This window comes from Callionymus lyra, chromosome 2, assembly GCF_982586985.1.
Source record: "Callionymus lyra chromosome 2, fCalLyr1.hap1.1, whole genome shotgun sequence".
Taxonomy (NCBI): domain Eukaryota; kingdom Metazoa; phylum Chordata; class Actinopteri; order Syngnathiformes; family Callionymidae; genus Callionymus; species Callionymus lyra.
In genome coordinates this window covers 19,781,441-19,803,732 of record NC_141819.1, presented here as the reverse complement: position 1 = coordinate 19,803,732, position 22,292 = coordinate 19,781,441, and the positions used below count along the sequence as shown (strand labels likewise).

Genomic DNA, 22,292 nt, shown 5'->3' with positions numbered 1-22,292 from the left:
CTACAGGTTCAAGTATGTATTAAAACAGAGGATATGATGCTTTTCCTTTGCTAGTTGACAAAGTTGTATAAAGTACAATAGTTAAGCTATAACTTGGTCACAAATTGTTCAAAGCCTCTACCTATTGTGTCAGGATCATTTTCACAGACCGGCCTTCAAGCTAAGGCAGATCAACAAACTCTTTTATTAATTTATCTGGTGCTGTTGTTAACAAACGGACTGTAAACTAAAACACACGTGTAACATACAATAGGTCCACTTACTCCATCTATTGCTGGTTCACAACCTTAAATCTACATCTGTCCTCAATCTTCTCAATATGTGTTTTTGATTGACAATAAAGAGCCGTTGAGAGGAACAGAGGACACGGGGGTGTAACAAAGTCATGATGAAGCAATCTAGTGGGAGACTATATAAGTATCCGTTATTCATGACTTCCATTGAGAAACTCACATGAAGAACACAGCCGTGCACGTGGTCACAGTATGTGTCTGATTTTTCATTTAACTTGGTCAAACAGCCATTTCGGACATTCTGCTGCCAACGCTAGCCTCTCGAAGTGACTTGCCCGAGTATTCTGTTTATTTACCAAAGGTAGGATGAGATAATATTTTATTTAGCATGACCTTACAGCAGTCAATACTCCCCCTGCTTGGTAAACATACCTTAGGTATTGAAATTTGTAGGCCAGAGGCATGTATATCCACCATTATTTATGTAGGTCATGAAGCCACACAGCTCAAATAGGCTTCATGACTTATAATGGAAGCACAGCACTCTACTGCAGATACTACTGTACATTTTCCATAGAATAGCTACATTTCTCAATTAGGGTAAATGTGTTTTCAGGAATGAGCTTTTTTGCCATTCCTACAAACCTCGGATTCTGTAACAGAACTGCATCCCTCTGGGTGTCGCTTCACTTCTGACTCATTATCTTTTGTCTTCAGGAGTGTAGTGCATTCATGACATTTTCTTTGTCTTTAAATATGCTGGACTAAGTGCAGGAGGTCCGGCCCTAGAGGGTTCTAGCACAGAATGAACCTCCCTTTCAAAACAAGATGTCATTCGATTCATCAAAACAACACATTATTTGTCCGTTGAGTGAAAAACCTTCGTACAAGGACTCTGTGTTTTTCCCCGAGTATAGCAATGAACCGACAAGAGATGTAAGCGAGGAGTTACCTGAAGGGCAGGTCAAGGTGGAGACAGGGATGAAAGAGTTAGAAAGGAAGTTATCTGGGGTACCAGAGATGGAGGTTTGTACCCAGGAGGACGGCATTGGGACCCCTCAACCAAAGGTCGAATGGTGTCCTCAGGAGAAGTCTTCCTTGTGTGACTGGGCGGCTGAAGTGGTGGATGCCATGGAGGAGGCCCTCGGTGTCTTCAACGGAGGACCTAAAGTCAAAACCGTGCAGGATACGGCGACCATGAGAGACTCAATAGACCTGGCGGTCAAAACGGGTAACAGCAAGACCACTGATGCGTCTGATGCGACACACACTTTGCCCATGGACGAGGTGGCGCTGCTGCACATGTCCAACACTCGCCGCTTCTCCTCCTTTCTGACACCCTCTCCGTCCACCTCGCCGACCTTGATCCCCAAGAGCGAAGCCACTGTTTCCCATATGAACGACGGTGACAGTAGTGACTCAGATGAGGAACAGTTAAAGGCGATCAACCAAAGGGACCTGGAGGATAGTGAGGACCAGCAGGTGCCTATCATCCTGAGCAGCGGCCTGAACCACGACCTACGAAGTCTCTTGAAGTCTCCACCACGGCACACAAATAGTCACAAGAAGTCCGTGTCATTTTACAACGACGTGACGGTTTACATGTTTGATCGGGTGAGAGCAACATTCTCTGACGACGCAAGACGACTTCCCGATCCGTCTTACGTCTTCATTCCTTCCTCGCAGGACATCCCGACCAAAGAGCTGTCCAAACAAAGTTTGACTTCAGTCACCAAGACTCAGAGTTCAGTGGAAGGCGTCCACATGAGTGACGACTGTTCAGAGGAGATCATGTCTGAGGAGAGTAAGTCCCCTCAGTCAACAGTCCAAGTCAACAAGTGTTTTAACTAAATCTTTGTTTTTAAGGTACAGGGGTTGAGTGGGAGGTTAACATCCCGTCTCTTGCACAGCCCACAAAACAACAAAAACCTGCGATGTCTCCTTTTGACGTCACCCCCTCTGAAACTCCAGATTCAGACCTCGACTTTGTAGAAGGTAGGGACTGAATCTATAGCTGAAATAGTTTGACTGAAAAACACCCATATCTGAACTTTGTTATCACCCAGGGTCAGGCTATGTGTGGGAGGACAAGCTTTCCTTGCTCACCCCAAACAGCTCGCCTGCTCTGTGCACAACAGCTTCTAATGCAAAAAACATTTTGCAGTTTTCCCGTTTTACAATCTCACCCACTAGCATTTCACGATTCTCCATCACACCTGTGTCTGACGTGGATCTGGACTCCGCAGGAGGTTGGTCATGACGTTTTGGTTTTTTTGTCAATCACGATAAATCTCAGTGAAGGTATTTGACCTCTGTTTTACAGCGAGCGGAGAAGACTGAGACAACCTGGACGTCACAGTTTTCAAATGTCCTTTCTGGACACTTGTGAGACAATTACCGGTACAAACCAGAGCCGTAAGAACCAACATCCAGATGGGAACGTGCCAACTCCTCCTTGTGTTTTCCTTTCGTGTGATGATTTCAATCAAAGGTGATCCTTTGTGAGGTTTGTGGAACCAGACTTGAACAGACTGAACAGATTTGTGGCAGGCTGCTCATGTCTCTTGATGTCGGTGATTCACAGGTGCTAAGTCATGCTCATACTTGAACCACTTTTCTAGCACTTGGTTGGAAAAAACTGATTTTAGATGTTCAATAAATTTAACAAAATAGGTATTTTAAACCAGAACTTGCCTCTTGTCTCATTTCCAAACACAGTTTTGACTTGGTTACACCAACTATCCAGATTAACTTTTCAATACTGAGATCACAAACACGATAGTAATCACCTTGCTTGGTGACAACAGACGAGTTCTTGAACTTATTTTGTCTCTGTGAGACCTAAACTGAACTGGGACCCGGTGGCATCCTATCCTAAACAGAAGCATTAAAATCTCCCATGAAGTCTCGTTTGTACCGACGCATCTTTATTTTACCAAGACTTATCTTGGCAAGCGATAAATATTGTCCTACTTCTGAGAAGCTAAGGAAAATGGCTTCTCCACCATTGACCTAGTCCAGCACAGGAAGAGGGGTTTGGGCCAATGAGGCCAAAAGAAAAACAAGATTAAGAAAAAGTAATGAAAATAAGCGATCTTTTCAAACAGTCACCGGATTCGTTAGAAGGCCCAACCGTTTGCCATGACCTGCTTGAGTGAGGCGAGGATCTATATTTCCACAATAAGATATAGTGTTTGGATATATGGCCTCTGGAGAGAAATCACATCTGCTTACCTTTTGACAGAATTGCGCCTCCCAGAGGACAGAATGGTAAAATGTATCACTTAAAATCCAGCGAACCACACACACCTCTTCCTCCCACTCTCGTCCTCCACCTCCAACTCCTCCACACAGTTTCAGGATTCATGAGTCAGATATGTGGAGATTCTCTGAATGAAGAGGAGCCGGTCGCCACGGTAACGTGGGAGAAACGATGAATCACATATGTGGATGAAAAGTAGGCGTCTATGCGTGTGTGCGCCTACACATCCAGAACTCTATATTTATCAAGGCTGTAGGGTGGGAAGTGTCTATTGTTCCATGTTTTCAACTTCACTGGGTCATTATTTCAAAGACAGTGGGCGGATTCAGAACTCACATTTTCTTTTCATTTTGAGGTTAGCTTTTATATTTTTTGTACACTCGATTTTATTTCTTAAACAATTATAATTTACAATATATCTATATAGATGTATATATAGATACTGTATATATAGATAGATGGATAGATAGATGGATAGATAGATAGATAGATAGATAGATAGATAGATAGATAGATAGATAGATAGATAGATAGATAGATAGATAGATAGATAGATAGATAGATAGATAGATAGATAGATAGATAGATAGATAGATAGATAGATAGATAGATAGATAGATAGATAGATAGATAGATATCCCTCCTGAATATATTGTAATTATGTTTTAAAATACCAAACCTATACAAAATGTACGACTCCATTTTTGTTTGTGGAAGACAAAAAATGACCAGAATAAATGTTTTTGTATAACTTACTAAGAAGTGGTGAAATGAAACAGAATCAGAAAAAAAGAATAATTAATTTTTTCTTAATAGTTCAAAAAAGATTTATTTATTTGGGGACATAAAGGAATATCAATCAATCGATAATATTTATATAGGTCAAAACTGAAGATGAAAAATGACGCAGGAGGGGGCGTGGCTGTTGCATTTAGGAACCATCGGATTGTTCTTTTGTAATGAGACGATCTAATAACTGATCGGCTTTAAGGAATTAAAAAGAAAAACGACTGAAGGTCAATTTGAATAATAAATTAAAGTAAATATGTTTTCTGATGTATAAAGACTGAAATAGGCAGTGAACTGTTTAATTTATTAACTCTAGAAGTTATTTAATATATATCATAATCTAGAATATATTATTTTCCTGATATATATTTATACCATTTTACTTTCTTGATACACAAGTTATGAGTATTAACTGATCGATTATCGTTCATCTCCATTAGTAGCTTCTTTAACAAGAGTTGTAGCAGCACGATTTCCTACCGTCCACAAAGGCGTCACCGCCCACAGTCCAGGGCTGCAGTTCTGCGGGGGATCCTCGGCTATAAAGAGCGGCGTGTGACGCTGGAGCAGGTACTAGTCTCTCTCTCAGACCACGAGGAGCGCCTCAGACCCGGACCACTACCGTAGACCCACCACACTTCCCCAGAACCCACAGACGCTCGGATGTTGCCCCAGATCTCAGACTAAAAGAACCAGCACCAGAGACACATCTGGACCCCCCAGAGAAGTGTCCTCTTCTCCAGCAGCCTCCTGAGACCCCTCAGGGTTCCGGAGGTCCAACTGACAGAACAGAACCGTCGCTTTTGACAGGAGCGTTTTTTTAGTTTATGGTTCCGAGCCACGACCCGAGCAGGATGTCCAAGACCGACGAGGTTCACCGCATCACGGAGAACGTGTACAAGGTGAGTCGGCGTGTCTTTCCCGCGGACAGGTGCGCGTGAACTGTGACCCCTCCTGAGGGCTTCAAGTTGTCTTTTTTGAGGGGCACATCCACGATTTTAATAGCATTTGACTGACAATGTAAAAAAAAAAAAGGATCATCGGGGTCAGAGTCTGTGACTTTTTAAAACAAATCCCACTTTAATTGTTCAATGTTATACAAACATTAATGACATTAATACAGGTTTTCCTTCACACTTTTTCTCCATTGCTTCACTTCAGAACCTTTAGTAGCTCAAGTAAAAAATGTGATCATTTTGTTACTTTCTGTCCTTTTCAGTTGTTGCATGAAGTCACTACCAGTAGGAGGCGCTGTGCAGATCCACTGTTATTATCATTTCTTTGTTCAATAGCCTTGTATTTTACAAACGTAGTTATCATTCAAAGATGTTACTTTTTAAATTTTTATTTTTTAATCAATTGACAGTAAAGTTCCAGTTTTTGAGTTTGACTGACTTGTGCTGGTAAATGTGAGAACATGAACTTGAAAGAGTTGGTGTTGCAGATTTAAATGTCAGGGTGCTGCTGGCGTCACAGTGGGTGCTGAAGCTCTGCTGCATTCATTTTTAATGAAGGTACGAACCCCTGTGTGGGCGTGTGCGTGAGTGTGTTCTTCATGTGCTCGTGCACAGGTGTGTCCTTGGGTGTGTGAGGAAAGGTTTGTGTTGTATTAAATGTTAAAAAAAGAAGGTTCAAATTATGTTTTTTGGAAGCTGCTTATGGTGGATGATTTGGTTGGTTGAGGCTTTGAAATGAAAGTCTCTGCAACATGGGTTTTGTTCTCGAGTAAAGGGAGTATTTTTTTGAGGAGCAGGATCATGTTTGGTCTTTGGTAGCAGCTCTGCACCGTGGTCTCCAGTGAAGTGAGGATGATGATGTTACATCAGAGGATCCGGACCATGTTCACGTGCGTGTCGTCACACATCTGAACGCACACACGCACACACACACACAAACACACACTCATGTTGAGGTTGTCGGTTAGATCCCCTCAGTGCCTATTGTTGAATCAGCTGACATTTTTAAAGTCCATATCCAGATGGAGCTGCAGGTGCAAGATGTAGCGGCGCCCCCCTCAGGATGAAGATTAAATCAACACAGATGTGTTTGTGTGTGTGTGTGTGTGTGCTGCAGTGTTATCTAACTTGAGCGAGGCAGAGCAGTGAGTCACTGAGACGATGAGACGAATCAGGTTTGTGTGTGAAGATGCACACACGCACACACACACGTGTAGACGGGTGCAGAAACGCACAGTGTGTGTGCAAGTGCATGACATAAACACCCATTCATTGCCATCATCATGTCTTCAGGCGTGATCAATGGGGTCATCCAAATGTGATGCGTCACTCGGGCCCCCCCCTCCAAACCCCTCGTCTCCCTGTTTTCTTGTGTTGTGCAGAGTGTGAGGTGAATAAAGATGGTGAGTCCTGGCATGATGGCAACAGACGAGGTGTGTGGGGGGGCGGGGGGGATTCCAGCACATCCATATATGGTCAAGGAAGTCATCACATCCAGCAACTCGGCTTTAATATTTTCTTCAGGTGCAGAAGCTGCAGGATGGGGGGCGGGGGGGTGACACTGCTGTACTGAGGATTATCTAACCACAACACACTAACAGAGTCACATGCAGGTCTCAGTCCAGGGATGCTCTCATGTCGACTGGCCTCATGAATATGAAACTGGTTTCATGATCTCCAATAATGTCATCAAAGGGTAATTAATTATATTCCATCCCCCCACAAAAACTACACGTACAGTTATAAGCCTTCATCATTTAAAATCTGCTTGTGAGTCACTTTTTCCATGTTTGTATGGAATAGATTCGCTTTCTCATAATGCCGGACTACAGATCGTGTTGGATTTACTAAGACGGCACAAACGATCTCAACCCGGGAGAAAAATGTTCGGGAAACGCATGAAAAATCATGATAAAGAAAAATGATAAATAAAGATGGCATTTTACGATGCAAAGATTTAATGGTTATTATGTATCACCAAGATATAATAGTTTAATTTTTATATTAAAATGCATTGCATCAAACATACCAAGTGGAGCGGCCCCCCTTTTTTGTTGAGATAAGTGAAATAATTTTGTGTCTGAATAACCTTTTCTGTGTCAAAAGGTCTTGTCAATTGAAACAATGTTCTTTAAGGACCGACTCATTATATAGATTAGGGTTAGTTTGTTTTCCAATAGCATTTTATGTTACATTTTAATTTTGTGTTGAAAAGGTTAAAAGTATTTATATTTTATTATTAGACAATGGACCCTTTTATCCAAAGCTTTTCCCAAACGCGTGAGTATTTAGTATTTCATCAAAGGGAGACACTGGTTGACTGATCAGCAATTGAACCTAGAATTCACAGTAGACAAAACAAAAGTGATTATTCTACTGATGTCGAGCTGAAGACACGCAATACAAACACAAGTTACTGTATTTTCTTAATGATAATAACCAAAAGAAAGCAAGTGTGTTTATGAGAGTGTACAAAAAACAATGACATCTTCAATGTTAAAGCTGTAATTGTATTTTCAAATTCAAGTCAAAACATGCAGTCTTGTTTTCGACAGACACACACACACACTCGGAGGGAGAAAGGTCACCTTGACGGTGACTCGTGGATGACACAACAGCGGTGGTCAAACCCAAGCTGTTTCTATGACGATGTGTAAAATTATATTTAGCTTTTTCGTGACCTTCCAAAACACAAACGCACACATTATTGTGCACAGTTCACACACACACACCATATTCATTTGTCAGCACGTACACAAAGTCATTGGTTTAATTGACTTTAATTGAACGTCAGCAAACCAGACTCAGCAGGTACAGAGGAACTGTGACTTGGTGTGTGTGTGTGTGAGGGTGTGTGTGAGGGTGTGACATCACATCACGCACGGCATGTCATCGTATCACGTCGTGGTGCAAATTAAATTTTTCTCGGCTTGATGTCGGCCATGTTTGCCAGGAAGTGGTCAGTTAGGGTGGAATTAAAACGACGAAGCTGTTGTGCCTGACGAGGTTATTCAGCCACTGCCAAACATATCTTGCTATTTGTCCAAAAATGTTAAATATATTCCAGGAAATTCCTCATGTTTTGGTATTCACAAGTTTCTTTCTTTCATATTCATGGAGAAAAACACAAAATGAATATAGAGAAGCAAACATCCTTTGAAAATAGTAACTGAAAACTCTTACTGGAATCCATTTTTATACCCAAAATTGTGGGGTTTTTTTTGTTTTTTTTCCTCAATTCTGGCTGTTTCAGAGCTCATGACCTGCTCGTTTGTAACCGTTTCCGAGTAGTTTTGTGTGTCATTTTTCGGTTTCATCCATGAATGCTCGACGTTCTGATAGTAACTATGTTGCCATCAGACTTCATGATGCCTTTCACAAAGTCAAGGATTCTGAAGCTGCATGGCGACACCAAAATATCTTTGCCTGAAGATACCGTTTCGTTCTCTACAAACAGTGTCAGTGTGCCGAAGTATTGGTGTCGTATTGAGTTGGGCATTGATTCTCACTACCTAAATGCCACCAGTTCTGATATAAACATTGGTAACAGACCAAAAGGCCACACAGATTTTGGTGCACTATTTCAGGTTTGGTGTATTTTGGTGTGAAAAGGTATTTGTACAAAAGTGTTCATTCCATAGACATGGAAATGTCACGTGGATTCTGGTTGGTTGGCACCGTTCTTGGATAAAATCTATATGAATCCGACGCCTAGTGCTGAAGCGTCTCTTTCATATTAGTTGACAACGTTGTATCTTGTGCTTGCAGCTCAGAACAGAATGATTTTTGGGAGTCTTTCAAGGTGCCTTTATATTTCCAATAAATTCCTAGTTGTCAAACGACACGGGCGTCCAGTAATGGTTAGATATAATTACATGGGCTGCTATATTTTCAGTGATGTTTAAATACAAAAAAAAATAGTAAACAATTAAATATACATGTGAATAAACGTAACTCTTCAATTTGTTTTACGGCGAGTCAGTCAGCAGTGTATTGACGTCGACACACAAAACCACTTGGCTTAACACCAAAGTATTGTTTGTTTAAAAAAAGCCGTTTGTATCAATTTTATTGAATCTTCTCTTTTTTTTGGTTTTGCTTCTTCATCATCTTTGCTTAGCACATTTTCTTACTTTAAAGTATGACTATTTCTTCATGATGAAAGGTCTAAGTTTGAGCAGTTAAAAAGAATAATTGGCTGAACACATGTCGCTGCTTTATAATGCGATGCATCAATAATGGAAGATAATTCATCTGTGCAGGAGTGACTGTGTGGGTAACTCTCAGGTGAGACCGCAGAAGAATGTGAGTCATGAAGCAGAACTGGTCCAGTTGCATAACTCTCCTCAGTTTAATTAGACGGGCAGAGAGGTTGTCGGTTCTGGTCCGGGCTTATGCAATAGCAAATGTGGGACACGAGCAGACCAAAGTAAAAATAGGCACATTTGTCCCTGAACTGAACAAAGGCGCTTGACGAGAGCTTTCTTTCTATTGTGCTGGAGAAATCCTCACGGGCGCCGCTTCTGAGCGCAGACGGGGAACAAACGGATTCTCCTCGCTATGAAGCCGATACCTGCTGCTTTTTGTCTTTAGTAACGTGATGACACACTGCCAAACCCACTCTCTGTTCCGTCGCTCCATCAACATCAATGACTGCAGCAGAGGTCAGCGGGGAGTCTAGGAAATTCTGCAAGAAAGAGAATTCTAAGAACTACCTAGAAAAGGTTCCGGGCTTGAAGTCGGACTGGTCGATACATGGGTGTCTGGTATGTTGCCACAGAAGTGTCAGACCAGAGTGGTGGTTTCCTTTCGACAAGAATCACCAGAAACATCTTTCAGACAAATGTTCTCCCACAAGTGAGAGTCTGCCACACAGATTAGATGTGTTTAAAGAAGGGGAAATGGGATTCTGTTGAAAGAATTCAAAACGTGCTTTGTTGTCCGTCTCGCATCCACCAGAGACTCAGGGTAGAGCCGTCTTCAAAGTTGTTAAAGGGAATGAAACGACGCAGAGCAATTTTTTAAGTGCTTCCATTCAGCGAAATTCAACAAAAAAAAAATCTTTTTGAGTCATGTTCAGAAGTTCATGTTGGCATGGGGACGGGTTTTCTCGCTGTATGAGCGATTTTTGTAAGTTGCAAATGGCCTCTTCCTTGCATAAATGGAGCGGGTGGTACTGATAGAATGGACATGATCATGAAATACTCAAATAACTTGAGATACAGGTATCATGAGATTTAAAATGTACTTTTAGTCAACTCCTTGGCTCCGTAGTTATTTAATTAAAATCAAAACATTAAATGTTTTCATATTTTTCTGTCCTTTTTAAACATAAACAATATATAGGATGATGAAAGTTTTTTTTCAATATAAAGTTTATTAATACAGAGCAATAAAGTAAAGTTGAAACACCATGACAAAAGACCTTCCAAACTAAGGTAATTCTAACAACTTAAACAATTTAAACACCTCTATGATGACGGTTACACCCACTGGGACACGAAGATCAAACATGACAAACAAAACAAAGCTTGTTTTATTTTATCTGTGTTGATAAACCAGATACTGAAAAATAAAAAAAACTGAATCTTTTTTAAAAAGGTTGGAAAAGAAAATGCCTCTTTTTTTTTGTCCATGTTTTGTTCTTTCGTTCACAATTGGATAATAACTTAACATACATACACAGATTGATCTTTCTTGTTTGTTTTCATGTGGGCTGTTTTGGACCATTAGGCAGATCTGTTGCCTGATGGTGGAGGCGTCATGGGTCAGCTGGAGTCATTTAGTAATTTCAATGCTTTCATGAAACTGCAACTTCTGGCTTTAAATTAGAGACTTTTGTTTTGTTTTTTTCAAAGCTCTACTTGACAGTGTGTGTGTTTGCAAGTGTGTGTGTCCTGCTAACCATCTTTTCTCCTTCTCTCTTGCCCTCAGTCCATCATGGAGCAGTTTAATCCATGCCTCCGAAATTTCATCGCCATGGGGAAAAGCTATGAGAAGTCACTGACCAGTGAGTACCTGGAGTGCCGCCCCTCTCCTCTCCTTCCTGTGTCGCACCGATCTGTCTTCCTGCTTCTGGTTCCTGTACGACTCACAGTGTCGTTTGCAGAAATCTGTACCTGTCTGTCCCACACTTAAGTTTGTGTTCCACGTTTCTGTCATTGTCACATCAAACATTGGTTACCGAGCTCTGATGAGTTGTGAATTGGAACGGAACTTTTGTCGCAGTTGGCCGGGGGGGAACTGGAGCAGTCAATAACATAAATATCCTTAATACACATTTAAAGCAGATACATTGATTATACATGGAATGTGGCCTGCAAAAATATATTCTCCAGGTAATGATAATATGAATCTTTGTTTTATTATAATAACCATAAATGGCTAAAACCTGTATTTCTCCGGAAGCAAGAGTTACTCTGTTAAATAAAAGATAAAAACCTAAAAGATATACTCCAGTAATTGCAGAATACACTAACAATACAATAAGTGCCACTAAGCAAATAGCAAGATAGCGTAGCTAATGATGATCAGAACTCTTTAAATTTTGATATGTTGTTTTATATTAATTTTTATGGTTGGGGAAACTTACTTGGAGCTCACAAAGAACATATTTAGTTTGAAGTCACAATTATTTGACTTGTATATTCTGTGAGACAGTAGAACAGTTGACATGTAAAGGGTGTTAGTTCGCCATTACATCCGTCTTGCAGTTTCAGAAGCCTATAATCTTAAGGTTTTCATCAAAATCAAGCTTAGATGATTTATTATCCTCAAGGTCGAGGGTTTACTCCTTCAGAGATCACTTCATTGCACGAAGACTTCCCTAAACCTCATTCCTTTCTCACACATGCAGTAGCTCAGAATGTTCCCATAAGTACTGATTAAAAAAAAAACCTGTAGACCTGGTATATGGTTCAGAGGAAAAATAAGAATAAATCATTCAATAACCCTTTGTTAAACCTTATCTAGCACTAGATAGATAACAAGACTTGGCAAAGACTTGTTATTGTTGCAACAAGACTTCATTAGGTTGTGACCGAAGCGCATTTGTTTTTGACCGTGTTCGCTTCCTGCTATTAAGCTTACAGTGGTTTTAAAAATGTGACCATTATAATCGACCTGACGTACAATTGAGGTTTTACATTGGCGCACGACAACCATTTTCACGGATTTGCAAGCTACTTTTTTGGAAATTATCACAATTTGTAAATTGTGAGTTGAACTCTTGGACAGCTTCAAGCATGGTTAGCTGCTGCTAGAAGTTAGCATGCTTGGCTAGCGGCTGATAGGTTGGCGCGCTTTGCTAATTGTGAAGTGAGCATATGACGTTGGCACACGTTTGTCCAAACATTATAAGATCTTTGGCTATCCACTCATTCCGGTTGATGAACCGGATCTATGATGGCTTCGTGTGGCTTCCTGTCTCCTGACTCCAACGAGCTTCCTACCTTCCTGCCTCCATTTCCGCCTGTCGCTCTGTCATAGCTGAGCTAGCAGTGTTGGGGGGCGGGACCTGGGCCTCGCATCTGACCGCACCTGCTTCATGTTTGCAGGTGTCACTCACGCCGCTAAGGGCTACTTCGACTCTCTGGTGCGGATGGGAGAGATGGCGAGCGAAAGTCGAGGCTCTAAGGATGTGGGTGAGTCCCTGGTGGTCTCGAGGGTCACAAGCCGGTGGTGGAGGGACAGCCTGTGCATTCCTTGTAGGAGCCCAACCCACAGTTGACCCTGAAGCAACCAGAACTGGTTTATGAGGCCTCTTCTGAGATTTATTGCGATTCAGGCGAGACTAAAGAATGGACGAAACATAGCATTAGTTGGAACTGGAACGTTAAGTTCACACTCTTAAGTGGATGCAAGACAATTTAATGAACACAGAGTATTTTAAAAAGCTTTTTGACTTGTTTTGCAAGTCTGTCTACTGGAGTAGCTTTTCCAACTGTAACTGTTAGTTCAGGAGTAAACCTTCTTCCTTAATTTTTGTTTTTTTGCAGTAATAATAACCTTTTATTCCTTAATCATTATAATATTTTTAACGGCATTAGCCTTTTTTCAACTGTGATAATCTTTTTTTTTTAGCAACATGGCATTCTACAAAATAGTTCTACAAAAACAAACTAGTTTTTCATTCTTCAACATTCACTCTTTTAAATTAATTTAGAAACATATTCTGAATAATCATATTGTAGGATATCATTATTTTATCAGTATAATGGCACATAATACAATAAAAGAAATTCTGTCTGGCCTCTAACTTGTACTATCTGCCATCAGTCACATGATCAACGACAGGAAAAAAAAAAAAAAAGAGGTGATGCTTCTCGCCTCTTTCATCACTTCCTGCTGCCTCCTCTCACTCCCACTCACTCTCTCATCCTGGAGTGTCTGCGGCGCCCTCCACAGTCGAGTGGGATCTCTGGGAGAGCTCTCCCTCTGGCGTCTAAATATAGAGCCGGTAATCTACTCGGCTCACAGTCCAAACATGGTCGTGCTGGTGATGATGTCATCACGTAGCGCTTCCTTCGACGCTGCCAAAAAAGGGCAGGACAGGAAGCTGCCGCTGTCATGTCAAATGATGGAGCGGTAGAAGGCGCTAGAGTGCACGTTTATCACTGACCTCAAATCCTGACAGAGGTGGATGGAGGAGGAATAATGAAGGCGACGAGAGTGAAAATGTTACAGTCGTGTGAAGATATATCTCCGTGTAGGAGCATCCTCTTGTGTATATACATGTCTCATATTCTCGTCTTTCATATTTAAGTGTCATGAATGTGTTAGTTTGACCCCCACAGATTTGAGCAAATGTGGACCTGAAATCTCTGTTTACTCGAAGAATCCTTGTTTCCAGGCTTGACCTCTCAGCCGTGACTCAATAGTGGCTATTCTGGAACGGCTCGCTTGGATCGGACCTTTGGACGGTCACTAGGCTCTGAGCTTTTGATTTGCCAAGCATGCTAGTGTTGAAATGGACTCGTGAAGAAGTTGGTCTGTGATGTTCTGATGTTGGGTCGTTGAGTATTGGTCAGTCCTGGGGAGTTCAATTCTTATTCAGGAATAAAGACTAGTCTTCAATAGCAAGGCCTGAGGTTGAGTCGTTCAAACTTTGTTTTCGTGGCGACGGCCCGGATGTGTATCAGTGTTTTCGCAAAAAGATTTTCCGTTTCTCAATCGTCCTTTGCTTAAACACAACTTGTTTCTTTTCCTTCGCATTCCCAGAGGAAGCAGCGTGTATGTACCCCTCACTTCTTGCATGAGTCACATCAACTCCGTAATTTCTCATCGTTCACGGCATTGTCATACAATCGCAAAATCCTTTGACGTTTCGATGCGTTTCCGAGACACGTCAGGGCTACTGAAGCCACGGCCAGTTGGATTTCAATGGTCAATCCTCACTCCATAATTTCTTCAATCAAGATGTAAAATGTCACTGTTGGATTTTCCAAATTTCGTAAATGTGTCAAACGCACAAAACGTCAAACTTGCGCTAACAGTGAGTCATGTTGTGAACCTTCACACTACAGCGGCACATACGTTAGTTAAGTGACACGCCTACTAGTTGCGTTTGTAATTAAGGTTGCTTGTTCACCCATCGTGTTGGCCGACGTCAGGTTTGCACTTCAGCTACATGTGTATCAAAGGTGCTCAATGACATCTGCGCAGCTGGAAAAGTGATATTAGAGTTGTTGGGAAACGCTGCAAATAAATCAGAAATGCTGAAATATTTAAGCTTTGTTTGGTTTCATTCATGTATTTTCTTTTGTCCACCATCCCCTGCTCATTCCTTCTTAGCATCTTCAAACCTTCCTCACCCTGGTCGTCCTTCCCCATTCTAGCTCCTCTGTGTCCCTTTTCTTTTCCTCCTCTCTTCGTTTCTTCTGCCTTTTTCCTCCAGTTCATCCTCCCATTCTTCTGTCTCCTCCTTGTCACGGCATGTTCTTGTTTGTTTTAGCAACAGAGAGTGTGAAACACTGACAGAAGGTGAAGTTGAACTCAAGATCTTCTCCTCTTCTCCTCTCGTTTCTCTCCTCTGCAGGGGAGGTTCTGTTCCAGATGGCCGAGGTCCATCGTCAGATTCAGATCCAGCTGGAAGAGATGGTGAGAGTCGGCTGGATCTTCACTCAATTCACTATGAAACCCATAAAGTCTATCAATCATCATCGCTGGGAGCATCAGCATTAGGTCTGATTGACCAACGATGCTGTCATAACTTTTTGATAATGACATCACAGTTAAAAAAATATTTGGAGATGTTCATACGAGTCGGAAGCAGTAGCAACTTCCCAGTGATGATCCTAAATTGGCCCACTGGTCCATCTGGATTACAACTATCAGATTGAAGGTGTGTGATACGAATACACTTAAATATTGAGATATAGATGTATAGATATTTCCACTAAACCATTGCTGTGTCTCAAATCGCATACTAGCGTACTCAAAGCTAGTATTTTTAGTGCGTAAGTGCGTCTCAATTCTTAGAATGAGAAATTTAGTGCGCCATGCACACTAAAACGCCCACAAAACTGAGTATGGTAAGGTTTGATGGACACTATCTACCCTAAACGGCTCCATCTTAGTGACGTTGTAATAGGAAGTTGGGTCATATATATATATATTATATACTTACGGGTGCATTTTCAGCAGCAGTAGAAGGATGACACGTCTTCGGTGCTGATACCGGTGTAAATATCTTGTGAATATTTTGTTTCTCATATTTTTTCTTTATTTCTTTTTCCAAACGTGCTGCCAGCAGGTGTCGGTGATAGCGACAGCTGGTTGCAACCATCATTAAATAGAAGTAGAAGAAGAAGCTGTCGCATCATTTCCTGTTAGTGCGTAGCGACAGTGTTTGATTTGAGACATACCATCTGTTGAGAATTTGCGTACTCGTTAGTATGTACACTATCCTGATGCATACTAACTTCTAGTATACTAAGAGAAGTATGCGATTTGAGACACAGCATGTATCTGTATCGGTTTTCCCTTTGAATTGAGGACGAGAGGATACAGTCGACTTCAGCAAAAGCTGATGTTTGGACATTTTGGTTTCAAAACAAATGAAACCAGAATTTACAGACCACAGGACTCGTGACAAAGTCCTAACTGCCACAACACCAGAGTCTAGTCCTCGGACAATACTTCAAATATATCCTTGGTACTACATGACCACAATACAAGGCAATATATTGTATCGTTTCCAATACACACCCCTAATCATAACCAGGATACAGTTTGTTAGTATAGTGATGGTGGATGAGAACCAACGGTGATGTCAACAGTGTTGTCTCTATCCTCAGCTGAGGTCGTTCCATAATGAGCTGCTGACTGAGCTGGAGAAGAAGGTGGAGCTGGACGCCCGTTATCTCAACGTGAGTGTTGACCCAGCACTTCAACTAGTTTCACCTCTTCAACCTTTGTTAATGCTTCCTACATTAGCCATACGTCTACACCTTTTAGGGCTTTCATTGGACGGGTAATAATATAAAGTAGAGCCTTGGAAATGTTAGCCGCCAAATGGAATTAGAACCTCTCTTACATCCATGTTCTAATCAGCCAAGTCCACCATTTTGATTTGTCATGTTCAGGCTTTTGCAAAGACACTATTCTAAGATGATATATTTAATTGTCGTTTTTACTTCCTTTTTGCTAATGCAATGGTTCAAATTATGAATAAAGGAATGGAAATAAAAATGTTGCCATCCTCACTTCCTGCAGGCTGCTCTGAAGAAGTACCAGATGGAACACAAGAGCAAACACGAGGGTCTGGAGAAAGGTCGTTCAGAGTTGAAGAAGCTGCGAAGGAAAAGTCAGGGAGGAAAACCGCCGGCTAAGTTCGGAGACAAAGAAATGCAGGTCGGTTTACTGCTATTGTTACAATTTAGATTTCTGCCATTTTATTTTTTCTTAAAAGGTTTCATGTACCTCCATTTAATCTATCTGAAGCTTTTAAAAGATAAGTTTGTGTTCCAGCTATGGTGTGTCCAACTTATTTTGAAGGAGTTTCAACCAGCTGTCAATCATCTCCTTCTTAGTCTTGAATGGGATGTGTGACAGTTCAGATTCTGCCCCACCCTGTCGGCCCCTGTACGAGTCCGGTTTATCTTTTAAAGTTGACTGAGATTTAATAAGTTAATAATCCCTGAAGGACTTTGACAATGGCTTCAGCTATAGTTCTTCGTTTGAGCTAAATAAATAAATAGGTGTCTTTCACTTGCACAGGTGTGTGACTGAGTCACACCTTTCTCCAAGTGGTTTGCAAAGTGGGCGGGACATACCAGTTGTCAATCAGCACTGCAGATTATTGAATCGACAGGATCCTGGTTTAACAAACAATGACATACCTTGTGACTTTTATCTTGTATAAACAGCCGTTCAACAGTAGTACTTCTAAGCTCTGCTTCAGCGGCCTAACCAGTCTCGCCCTTCTCAGTATGTGGAGGCCATCAGCAACCAGCAGGGGGAGCTAGACGAGTACATCGCCGAAGGGTATAAGAACGCACTGTCCGAGGAGCGTAGAAGGTTCTGCTTCCTGGTGGACCGCCAGTGCGCCGCCGCCCGGAGCTCCAGCCTCTACCACGGCAAGGTGAGAAGAAGTCTAACTGTGACGGCTGGCGCTGATGAACAAACTGATGGTTGATCTCCGAGCAAAAACACAACTGAGATGGTTCACCTCCACGTTAGACGACTGGCGATGTCAGTGTGTCAGTCTCATGCTGACTCATAGTTATCCAAGATTCTGTTGACTCATTGTTGTTCTCTCACTCCCACGCTGGCTCTGGACCACAGATCTGGAGATGTAGGTTAATAGCTACTGTTCTGCCTCCCACCCCGACACCCTCCCCGTCACCCACCACTTGTCCTCCTTAACACGTGTGAGTGTTTGTGCCAGTGTAGGTGCTGGTTCCTCCCACTCTCCCTCTGGTCAGAACTGGACCAGGCAGATCTTTGACTTGGTTTAGCTTAGGAAGGTTTAAAAAAAAACATAAACGCACCAATAGTTAATAATAAAAATAATTCATCCTCAAACGAACATCTCTCTTTTAGAGCAAAGAACTCTTGGCCCCGAAGATCCCAGTTTGGCAACAGGCCTGCGCCGAGCACGGCAAGCTCCCTGACCGGGCGATGTTCCTGGCCCAGCAGATGACCGGTGCTTCAGGGTCCACTGGACCTCTGCCTGGTGCCAAAGCTCTACCTGGTGCGCCTGAAATGACCGGTCTGAGGTCGAGCGGCGGTCTTGGTCAGCAGGTGGGTTCAAGAAACCTAAGAATAACTTCTAACACTTACGGGTCACGTTACATCAATGTTGATTTCTTTTACTGTGGAAATCTCCAAAGCCAGTTTAAACCTGGTTGAATGTCTACAGATGTTGCTTGCTAAAGGCGATAATACTTTTGTGGTTAACTATAGTTAAAAATTCAAATGTATATATGATGTTATGTCATCCATTCTATTGCCAATAAGACCAATATCAATTAAGTTCTGCTTATCAATCTTGAATGTATGATATTTCTTACAATACATTTTTTATAGTGATTCAATATAAATCAATTGATTACTTTAAATGACTTTAAATCTATTTTTAAGTAGTTCATATATGGGGTAAAGGGCACAATTGTGAAAATATGCTAAAAATATTAGCAATATAAATAAAGCAATGTTGTAAAAAAAATAAATATGTTTAATATAATGTTTATATATTTTTTAAATGGCAATGAATAATACAAATTTAACAAAACATTTCTATACAGTCTCTGAGGCTTTGTGAGGGTCACATATTTACCTGCAAAAGGTCACATGTCATGTTGCATAAATTAAAGTCTTTGCTGGACATTAGAAAATGTATCATATAGCATCATATATAATGCTAGGTTCATTTCAGCGCTAGACATTAGCATCTTAGCTCGTTGACCTCATCAGTATTTTTTGCTCTGTTAAAATCTTTTTCTTCTTCTTTGAGTGAGTTAAGGCAATGTCTGATGGGAATTTTGGATAAGACCTTAGATATTAGAGAAAGATGCTTTAGGTTGTTTTCTTTTTGTTGTTTTTTTATTCATCAGATGTGGTTATAACGGTACTTTCTTCCAACTTCCTGTCTAGCAGAGGCTCATGGGAGTTTCTGACAGTGGAATGCCAGCGGTCAACGGAACGGTTCACGGCGCGGAGGATTATCGGGAGTGGACCGACGCTAAAGCCTCGCCACAGAGCCAGAGACACGCCAGCGAAGTTTACTCCAACACGCTCCCTGTTCGCAAAGTGGCACCAGCCAGGAACAAAACCACGCTGCGTAAGAATCACGAGCGTTTTACATTCAACATTTGTCCGAAACTGAAGACATGTTAAGCCCCGCCCTCGCGCTCTAAGATTAGCTGAAGAGCTTCAATAACTTCATGTCAGCATGTAGTAAGTAAGTAATTTTTATTTGTATAGCGCTTTTCCAGATCAGGGTCACAGAGCGCTTAAACAATCAAAACAATATTCAATAAAGTATATACTTTAAAGGGCAAGTTAAACTGATAACACAACAGGAGTTCCAGAAAATCAAGGAAAAGCCTGAACAAATAAAAATGTCTTAAGATGTTTCTTAAAGGAGTCAGTAGATCATCAAACACAAAGAGAGAGGAAGATCGTTCCAAAGCTTAGGAGCAACAGTCTGGAAGGATTTCTCTCCTCTGGTCCGGAAGCGTGTTCAGGAACCATCAGTAGATTCTGATCCACAGACCTCAGAGCCCGAGCTGGGGTATAAGGCTGGATCAGATCACTGATGTAAGGAGGAGCCTGACCATGAATAGATCTGAAAGTAAGAACCAGAATTTTAAAGTTGATCCTGAAAGAAACTGGAAGCCAGTGAAGAGTTTTAAGGATTGGAGAAATGTGAGTTCTTCTACTTGAGCGGGTCAGAATTCTCGCTGCAGAGTTCTGAATCAACTGCAGGCGAGACGGATCCTTCTTGTTAAAAAGGTAGCATTGTGTTTTAGCCACCAAAACTAGTGTGCTTTGTTAGACTTTATACAGTAGGTGATCACAGAGATAACAAAATGAGTCGTTGATGGTTCCACACCTGAGAGAAGAATCTTGCGTCTTCCAGCAGAGACCAGGACACTCCCCAGGTCCAGCTCCATGGCTGCAGGATTGGAGAGGAACGGTCGAACCCGCGTCCAGGCGGTCTTCTCTCACGCGGCCGGAGACAACGGCACGCTGCTCAGTTTCAACGAGGGCGACATCATCGTGCTGCTGGTGCCGGAGGCCAGGGACGGCTGGCACTATGGCGAGAGCGAGAAGACGCGGATGTAAGTCCGACCCGTCCGAAGCGGATCTGACCGATGATCCTCCTAACGTGTGTGTTTTCCTCAACCCAGGCGTGGCTGGTTCCCTTTCTCCTACACCCGAGTCCTCGCCGAAGTTCAGGAGACCAGCAAGCAGCTAGGAGTGCACAGGTAGAGTAGAAGGTTCTTTATCCACCATCAGATGGCGGGTCCAGCAGTAGAGGGCGGGTCCAGCAGTAGAGGCGGGTCCAGCGGTAGAGGGCGGGTCATGCAGTAGATAGCGGGTCATGCGGTCTACTGGTCCAGTAGATGGTGGGTCCAGCAGTAGAGGCGGGTCCAGCGGTAGAGGGCGGGTCATGCAGTAGATAGCGGGTCATGCGGTCTACTGGTCCAGCAGTAGAGGGCGGGTCCAGCAGTAGAGGGCGCTTCCAGCGGTAGAGGGCGGGTCATGCAGTTGATGGCGGGTCATGCGGTCTACTGGTCCAGTAGATGGCGGGTCCAGCAGTAGAGGGCGGGTCCAGCAGTCTACTGGTCCAGTGGGTGGCCGGTCCAGTAGGTGGCCGGTCCAGTAGGTGGCCGGTCCAGTGGGTGGCCGGTCCAGTGGGTGGCCGGTCCAGTGGGTGGCCGGTCCAGTGGGTGGCCGGTCCAGTGGGTGGCCGGTCCAGTGGGTGGCCGGTCCAGTGGGTGGCCGGTCCAGTGGGTGGCCGGTCCAGTGGGTGGCCGGTCCAGTGGGTGGCCGGTCCAGTGGGTGGCCGGTCCAGTGGGTGGCCGCAGGAAGAGCCACTGTTTCACTAGCGCTTCTTTAGCTACTTACACCTTCACACAGTCACTCTCTGTGTGTGTAACAGCCTGCAGCATGGGAGAAGCAGCAGCACCGGAAACCTTCTGGACCGGGAAGAGCTTCCCGATCCCGACTACACTCTGCGCATGACAGCGCCACACGCTGGAGGGAGACCACAGCAACGGCCGTACAGCGTCGCAGTGCCAGGGTTCCCCCAGGTAAGAGGAAATAACGATGAACTATTACGAGCTGTTGGTCTAATCCTGTCTTCTTTTTTCTATCAGTCTGGCAGCGACGAGTACGAATCGCATTTTCCGTCCAGGTAAACGCACGAAAAATCTTGTTTTAAGCTTCATGGAGTTGAGGTGACTTGACAAACACCTCTTCTCTCCACAGCTCCCCGGAAGGAAAACTGATCTCAACGGTGTGAAGAGACTCCATCACTTCTGCGTCTCTCCCCGTCTGCACACCTGCGTCCTGATCTGTGACATCACCGTCTGGAGCGTCGTCCCTGCTGCATGTTCCTCTCGACATATTTATTGGGAATGTATTCAATCTCAGTGGGAATGTTCAACTGATGACGTCACTATTTACTCGGTCATGGATTGACCCCTATGTTTACTCTGTACATAAATGTGGTTGGTGTGTTGTCACAGACTCACTGGTAGAGCAGGTATTTTGGGGTCGCAGCGCCCCCTGGAGGTTGGTTTCAGAAGGTTCCACTCGATCACCGCAGGAGTGTTGGAAGTAATAATCCAGGTCCAGATTTAGCATCTTCAGTTTGTGAGGGATGAAATAATCCGTACTTAATCATCGACGTGACAGTTTTGCAGTCATGGGTTCAGGTGGAACTGTGACTCTCTTTGCACTTTATTTAAATCCTCCTGGTTTGGGAGGGGAAATGTAAATTATGTGTCTAATGCTGATGTGCAAATACGTCCAAATCTTTGCCAAGTCTTGAGTCAACGATGAAATAAAGCTGTCAATCATTTGCGTGTTACTATTTTG

At 42.8% G+C, this 22,292-nt stretch overlaps 2 protein-coding genes across 6 annotated transcripts; both read left to right on the top strand.

The window, feature by feature from the left end:
• Nucleotides 1-483: 483 nt before the first annotated feature.
• LOC148085840 (serine/threonine-protein kinase LMTK2-like) lies at nucleotides 484-2,816 on the top strand. 3 transcript variants are annotated; one of them, XM_087783926.1, is made up of 6 exons: nucleotides 484-594; nucleotides 1,151-1,847; nucleotides 1,920-2,037; nucleotides 2,100-2,228; nucleotides 2,300-2,482; nucleotides 2,557-2,816. In XM_087783926.1, the coding sequence occupies exons 2-6, from the start codon at nucleotides 1,215-1,217 to the stop codon at nucleotides 2,571-2,573; spliced, it is 1,080 nt and encodes a 359-aa protein (XP_087640052.1). In that variant the 5' UTR covers nucleotides 484-594; nucleotides 1,151-1,214; the 3' UTR covers nucleotides 2,574-2,816. The 3 variants fall into 3 exon arrangements, with proteins under 3 accessions (XP_087640052.1, XP_087640051.1, XP_087640053.1); XM_087783925.1 differs by lacking the exon at nucleotides 484-594 and having other exon boundaries at nucleotides 656-1,847; XM_087783927.1 differs by lacking the exons at nucleotides 484-594; nucleotides 2,557-2,816 and having other exon boundaries at nucleotides 656-1,847; nucleotides 2,144-2,228; nucleotides 2,300-2,388.
• Nucleotides 2,817-4,857: 2,041 nt separating this feature from the next.
• baiap2b (BAR/IMD domain containing adaptor protein 2b) lies at nucleotides 4,858-22,275 on the top strand. 3 transcript variants are annotated; one of them, XM_087783921.1, is made up of 14 exons: nucleotides 4,858-5,186; nucleotides 11,175-11,250; nucleotides 12,797-12,883; nucleotides 15,277-15,338; nucleotides 16,538-16,609; nucleotides 16,956-17,093; nucleotides 17,671-17,823; nucleotides 18,285-18,485; nucleotides 19,341-19,524; nucleotides 20,326-20,527; nucleotides 20,597-20,674; nucleotides 21,352-21,502; nucleotides 21,569-21,606; nucleotides 21,681-22,275. In XM_087783921.1, the coding sequence occupies exons 1-14, from the start codon at nucleotides 5,112-5,114 to the stop codon at nucleotides 21,712-21,714; spliced, it is 1,551 nt and encodes a 516-aa protein (XP_087640047.1). In that variant the 5' UTR covers nucleotides 4,858-5,111; the 3' UTR covers nucleotides 21,715-22,275. The 3 variants fall into 3 exon arrangements, with proteins under 3 accessions (XP_087640047.1, XP_087640046.1, XP_087640048.1); XM_087783920.1 differs by having other exon boundaries at nucleotides 19,338-19,524; XM_087783922.1 differs by lacking the exon at nucleotides 12,797-12,883 and having other exon boundaries at nucleotides 19,338-19,524.
• Nucleotides 22,276-22,292: the final 17 nt, after the last annotated feature.

What these genes read in the sequence shown, in the direction of transcription:
- baiap2b (XM_087783920.1), top strand. Translation starts at nt 5,112, where the DNA reads ATGGTTCCGAGCCACGACCCGAGCAGGATGTCCAAGACCGACGAGGTT. An exon ending in TGGACGCCCGTTATCTCAAC is followed by an intron (nt 16,610 to 16,955) that starts GTGAGTGTTGAC and finishes CACTTCCTGCAG; the next exon opens with GCTGCTCTGAAGAAGTACCA. An exon ending in TCGGAGACAAAGAAATGCAG is followed by an intron (nt 17,094 to 17,670) that starts GTCGGTTTACTG and finishes CGCCCTTCTCAG; the next exon opens with TATGTGGAGGCCATCAGCAA.
- LOC148085840 (XM_087783925.1), top strand. Translation starts at nt 1,062, where the DNA reads ATGTCATTCGATTCATCAAAACAACACATTATTTGTCCGTTGAGTGAA. An exon ending in GGAGATCATGTCTGAGGAGA is followed by an intron (nt 2,038 to 2,099) that starts GTAAGTCCCCTC and finishes TTTGTTTTTAAG; the next exon opens with GTACAGGGGTTGAGTGGGAG. An exon ending in AGACCTCGACTTTGTAGAAG is followed by an intron (nt 2,229 to 2,299) that starts GTAGGGACTGAA and finishes GTTATCACCCAG; the next exon opens with GGTCAGGCTATGTGTGGGAG.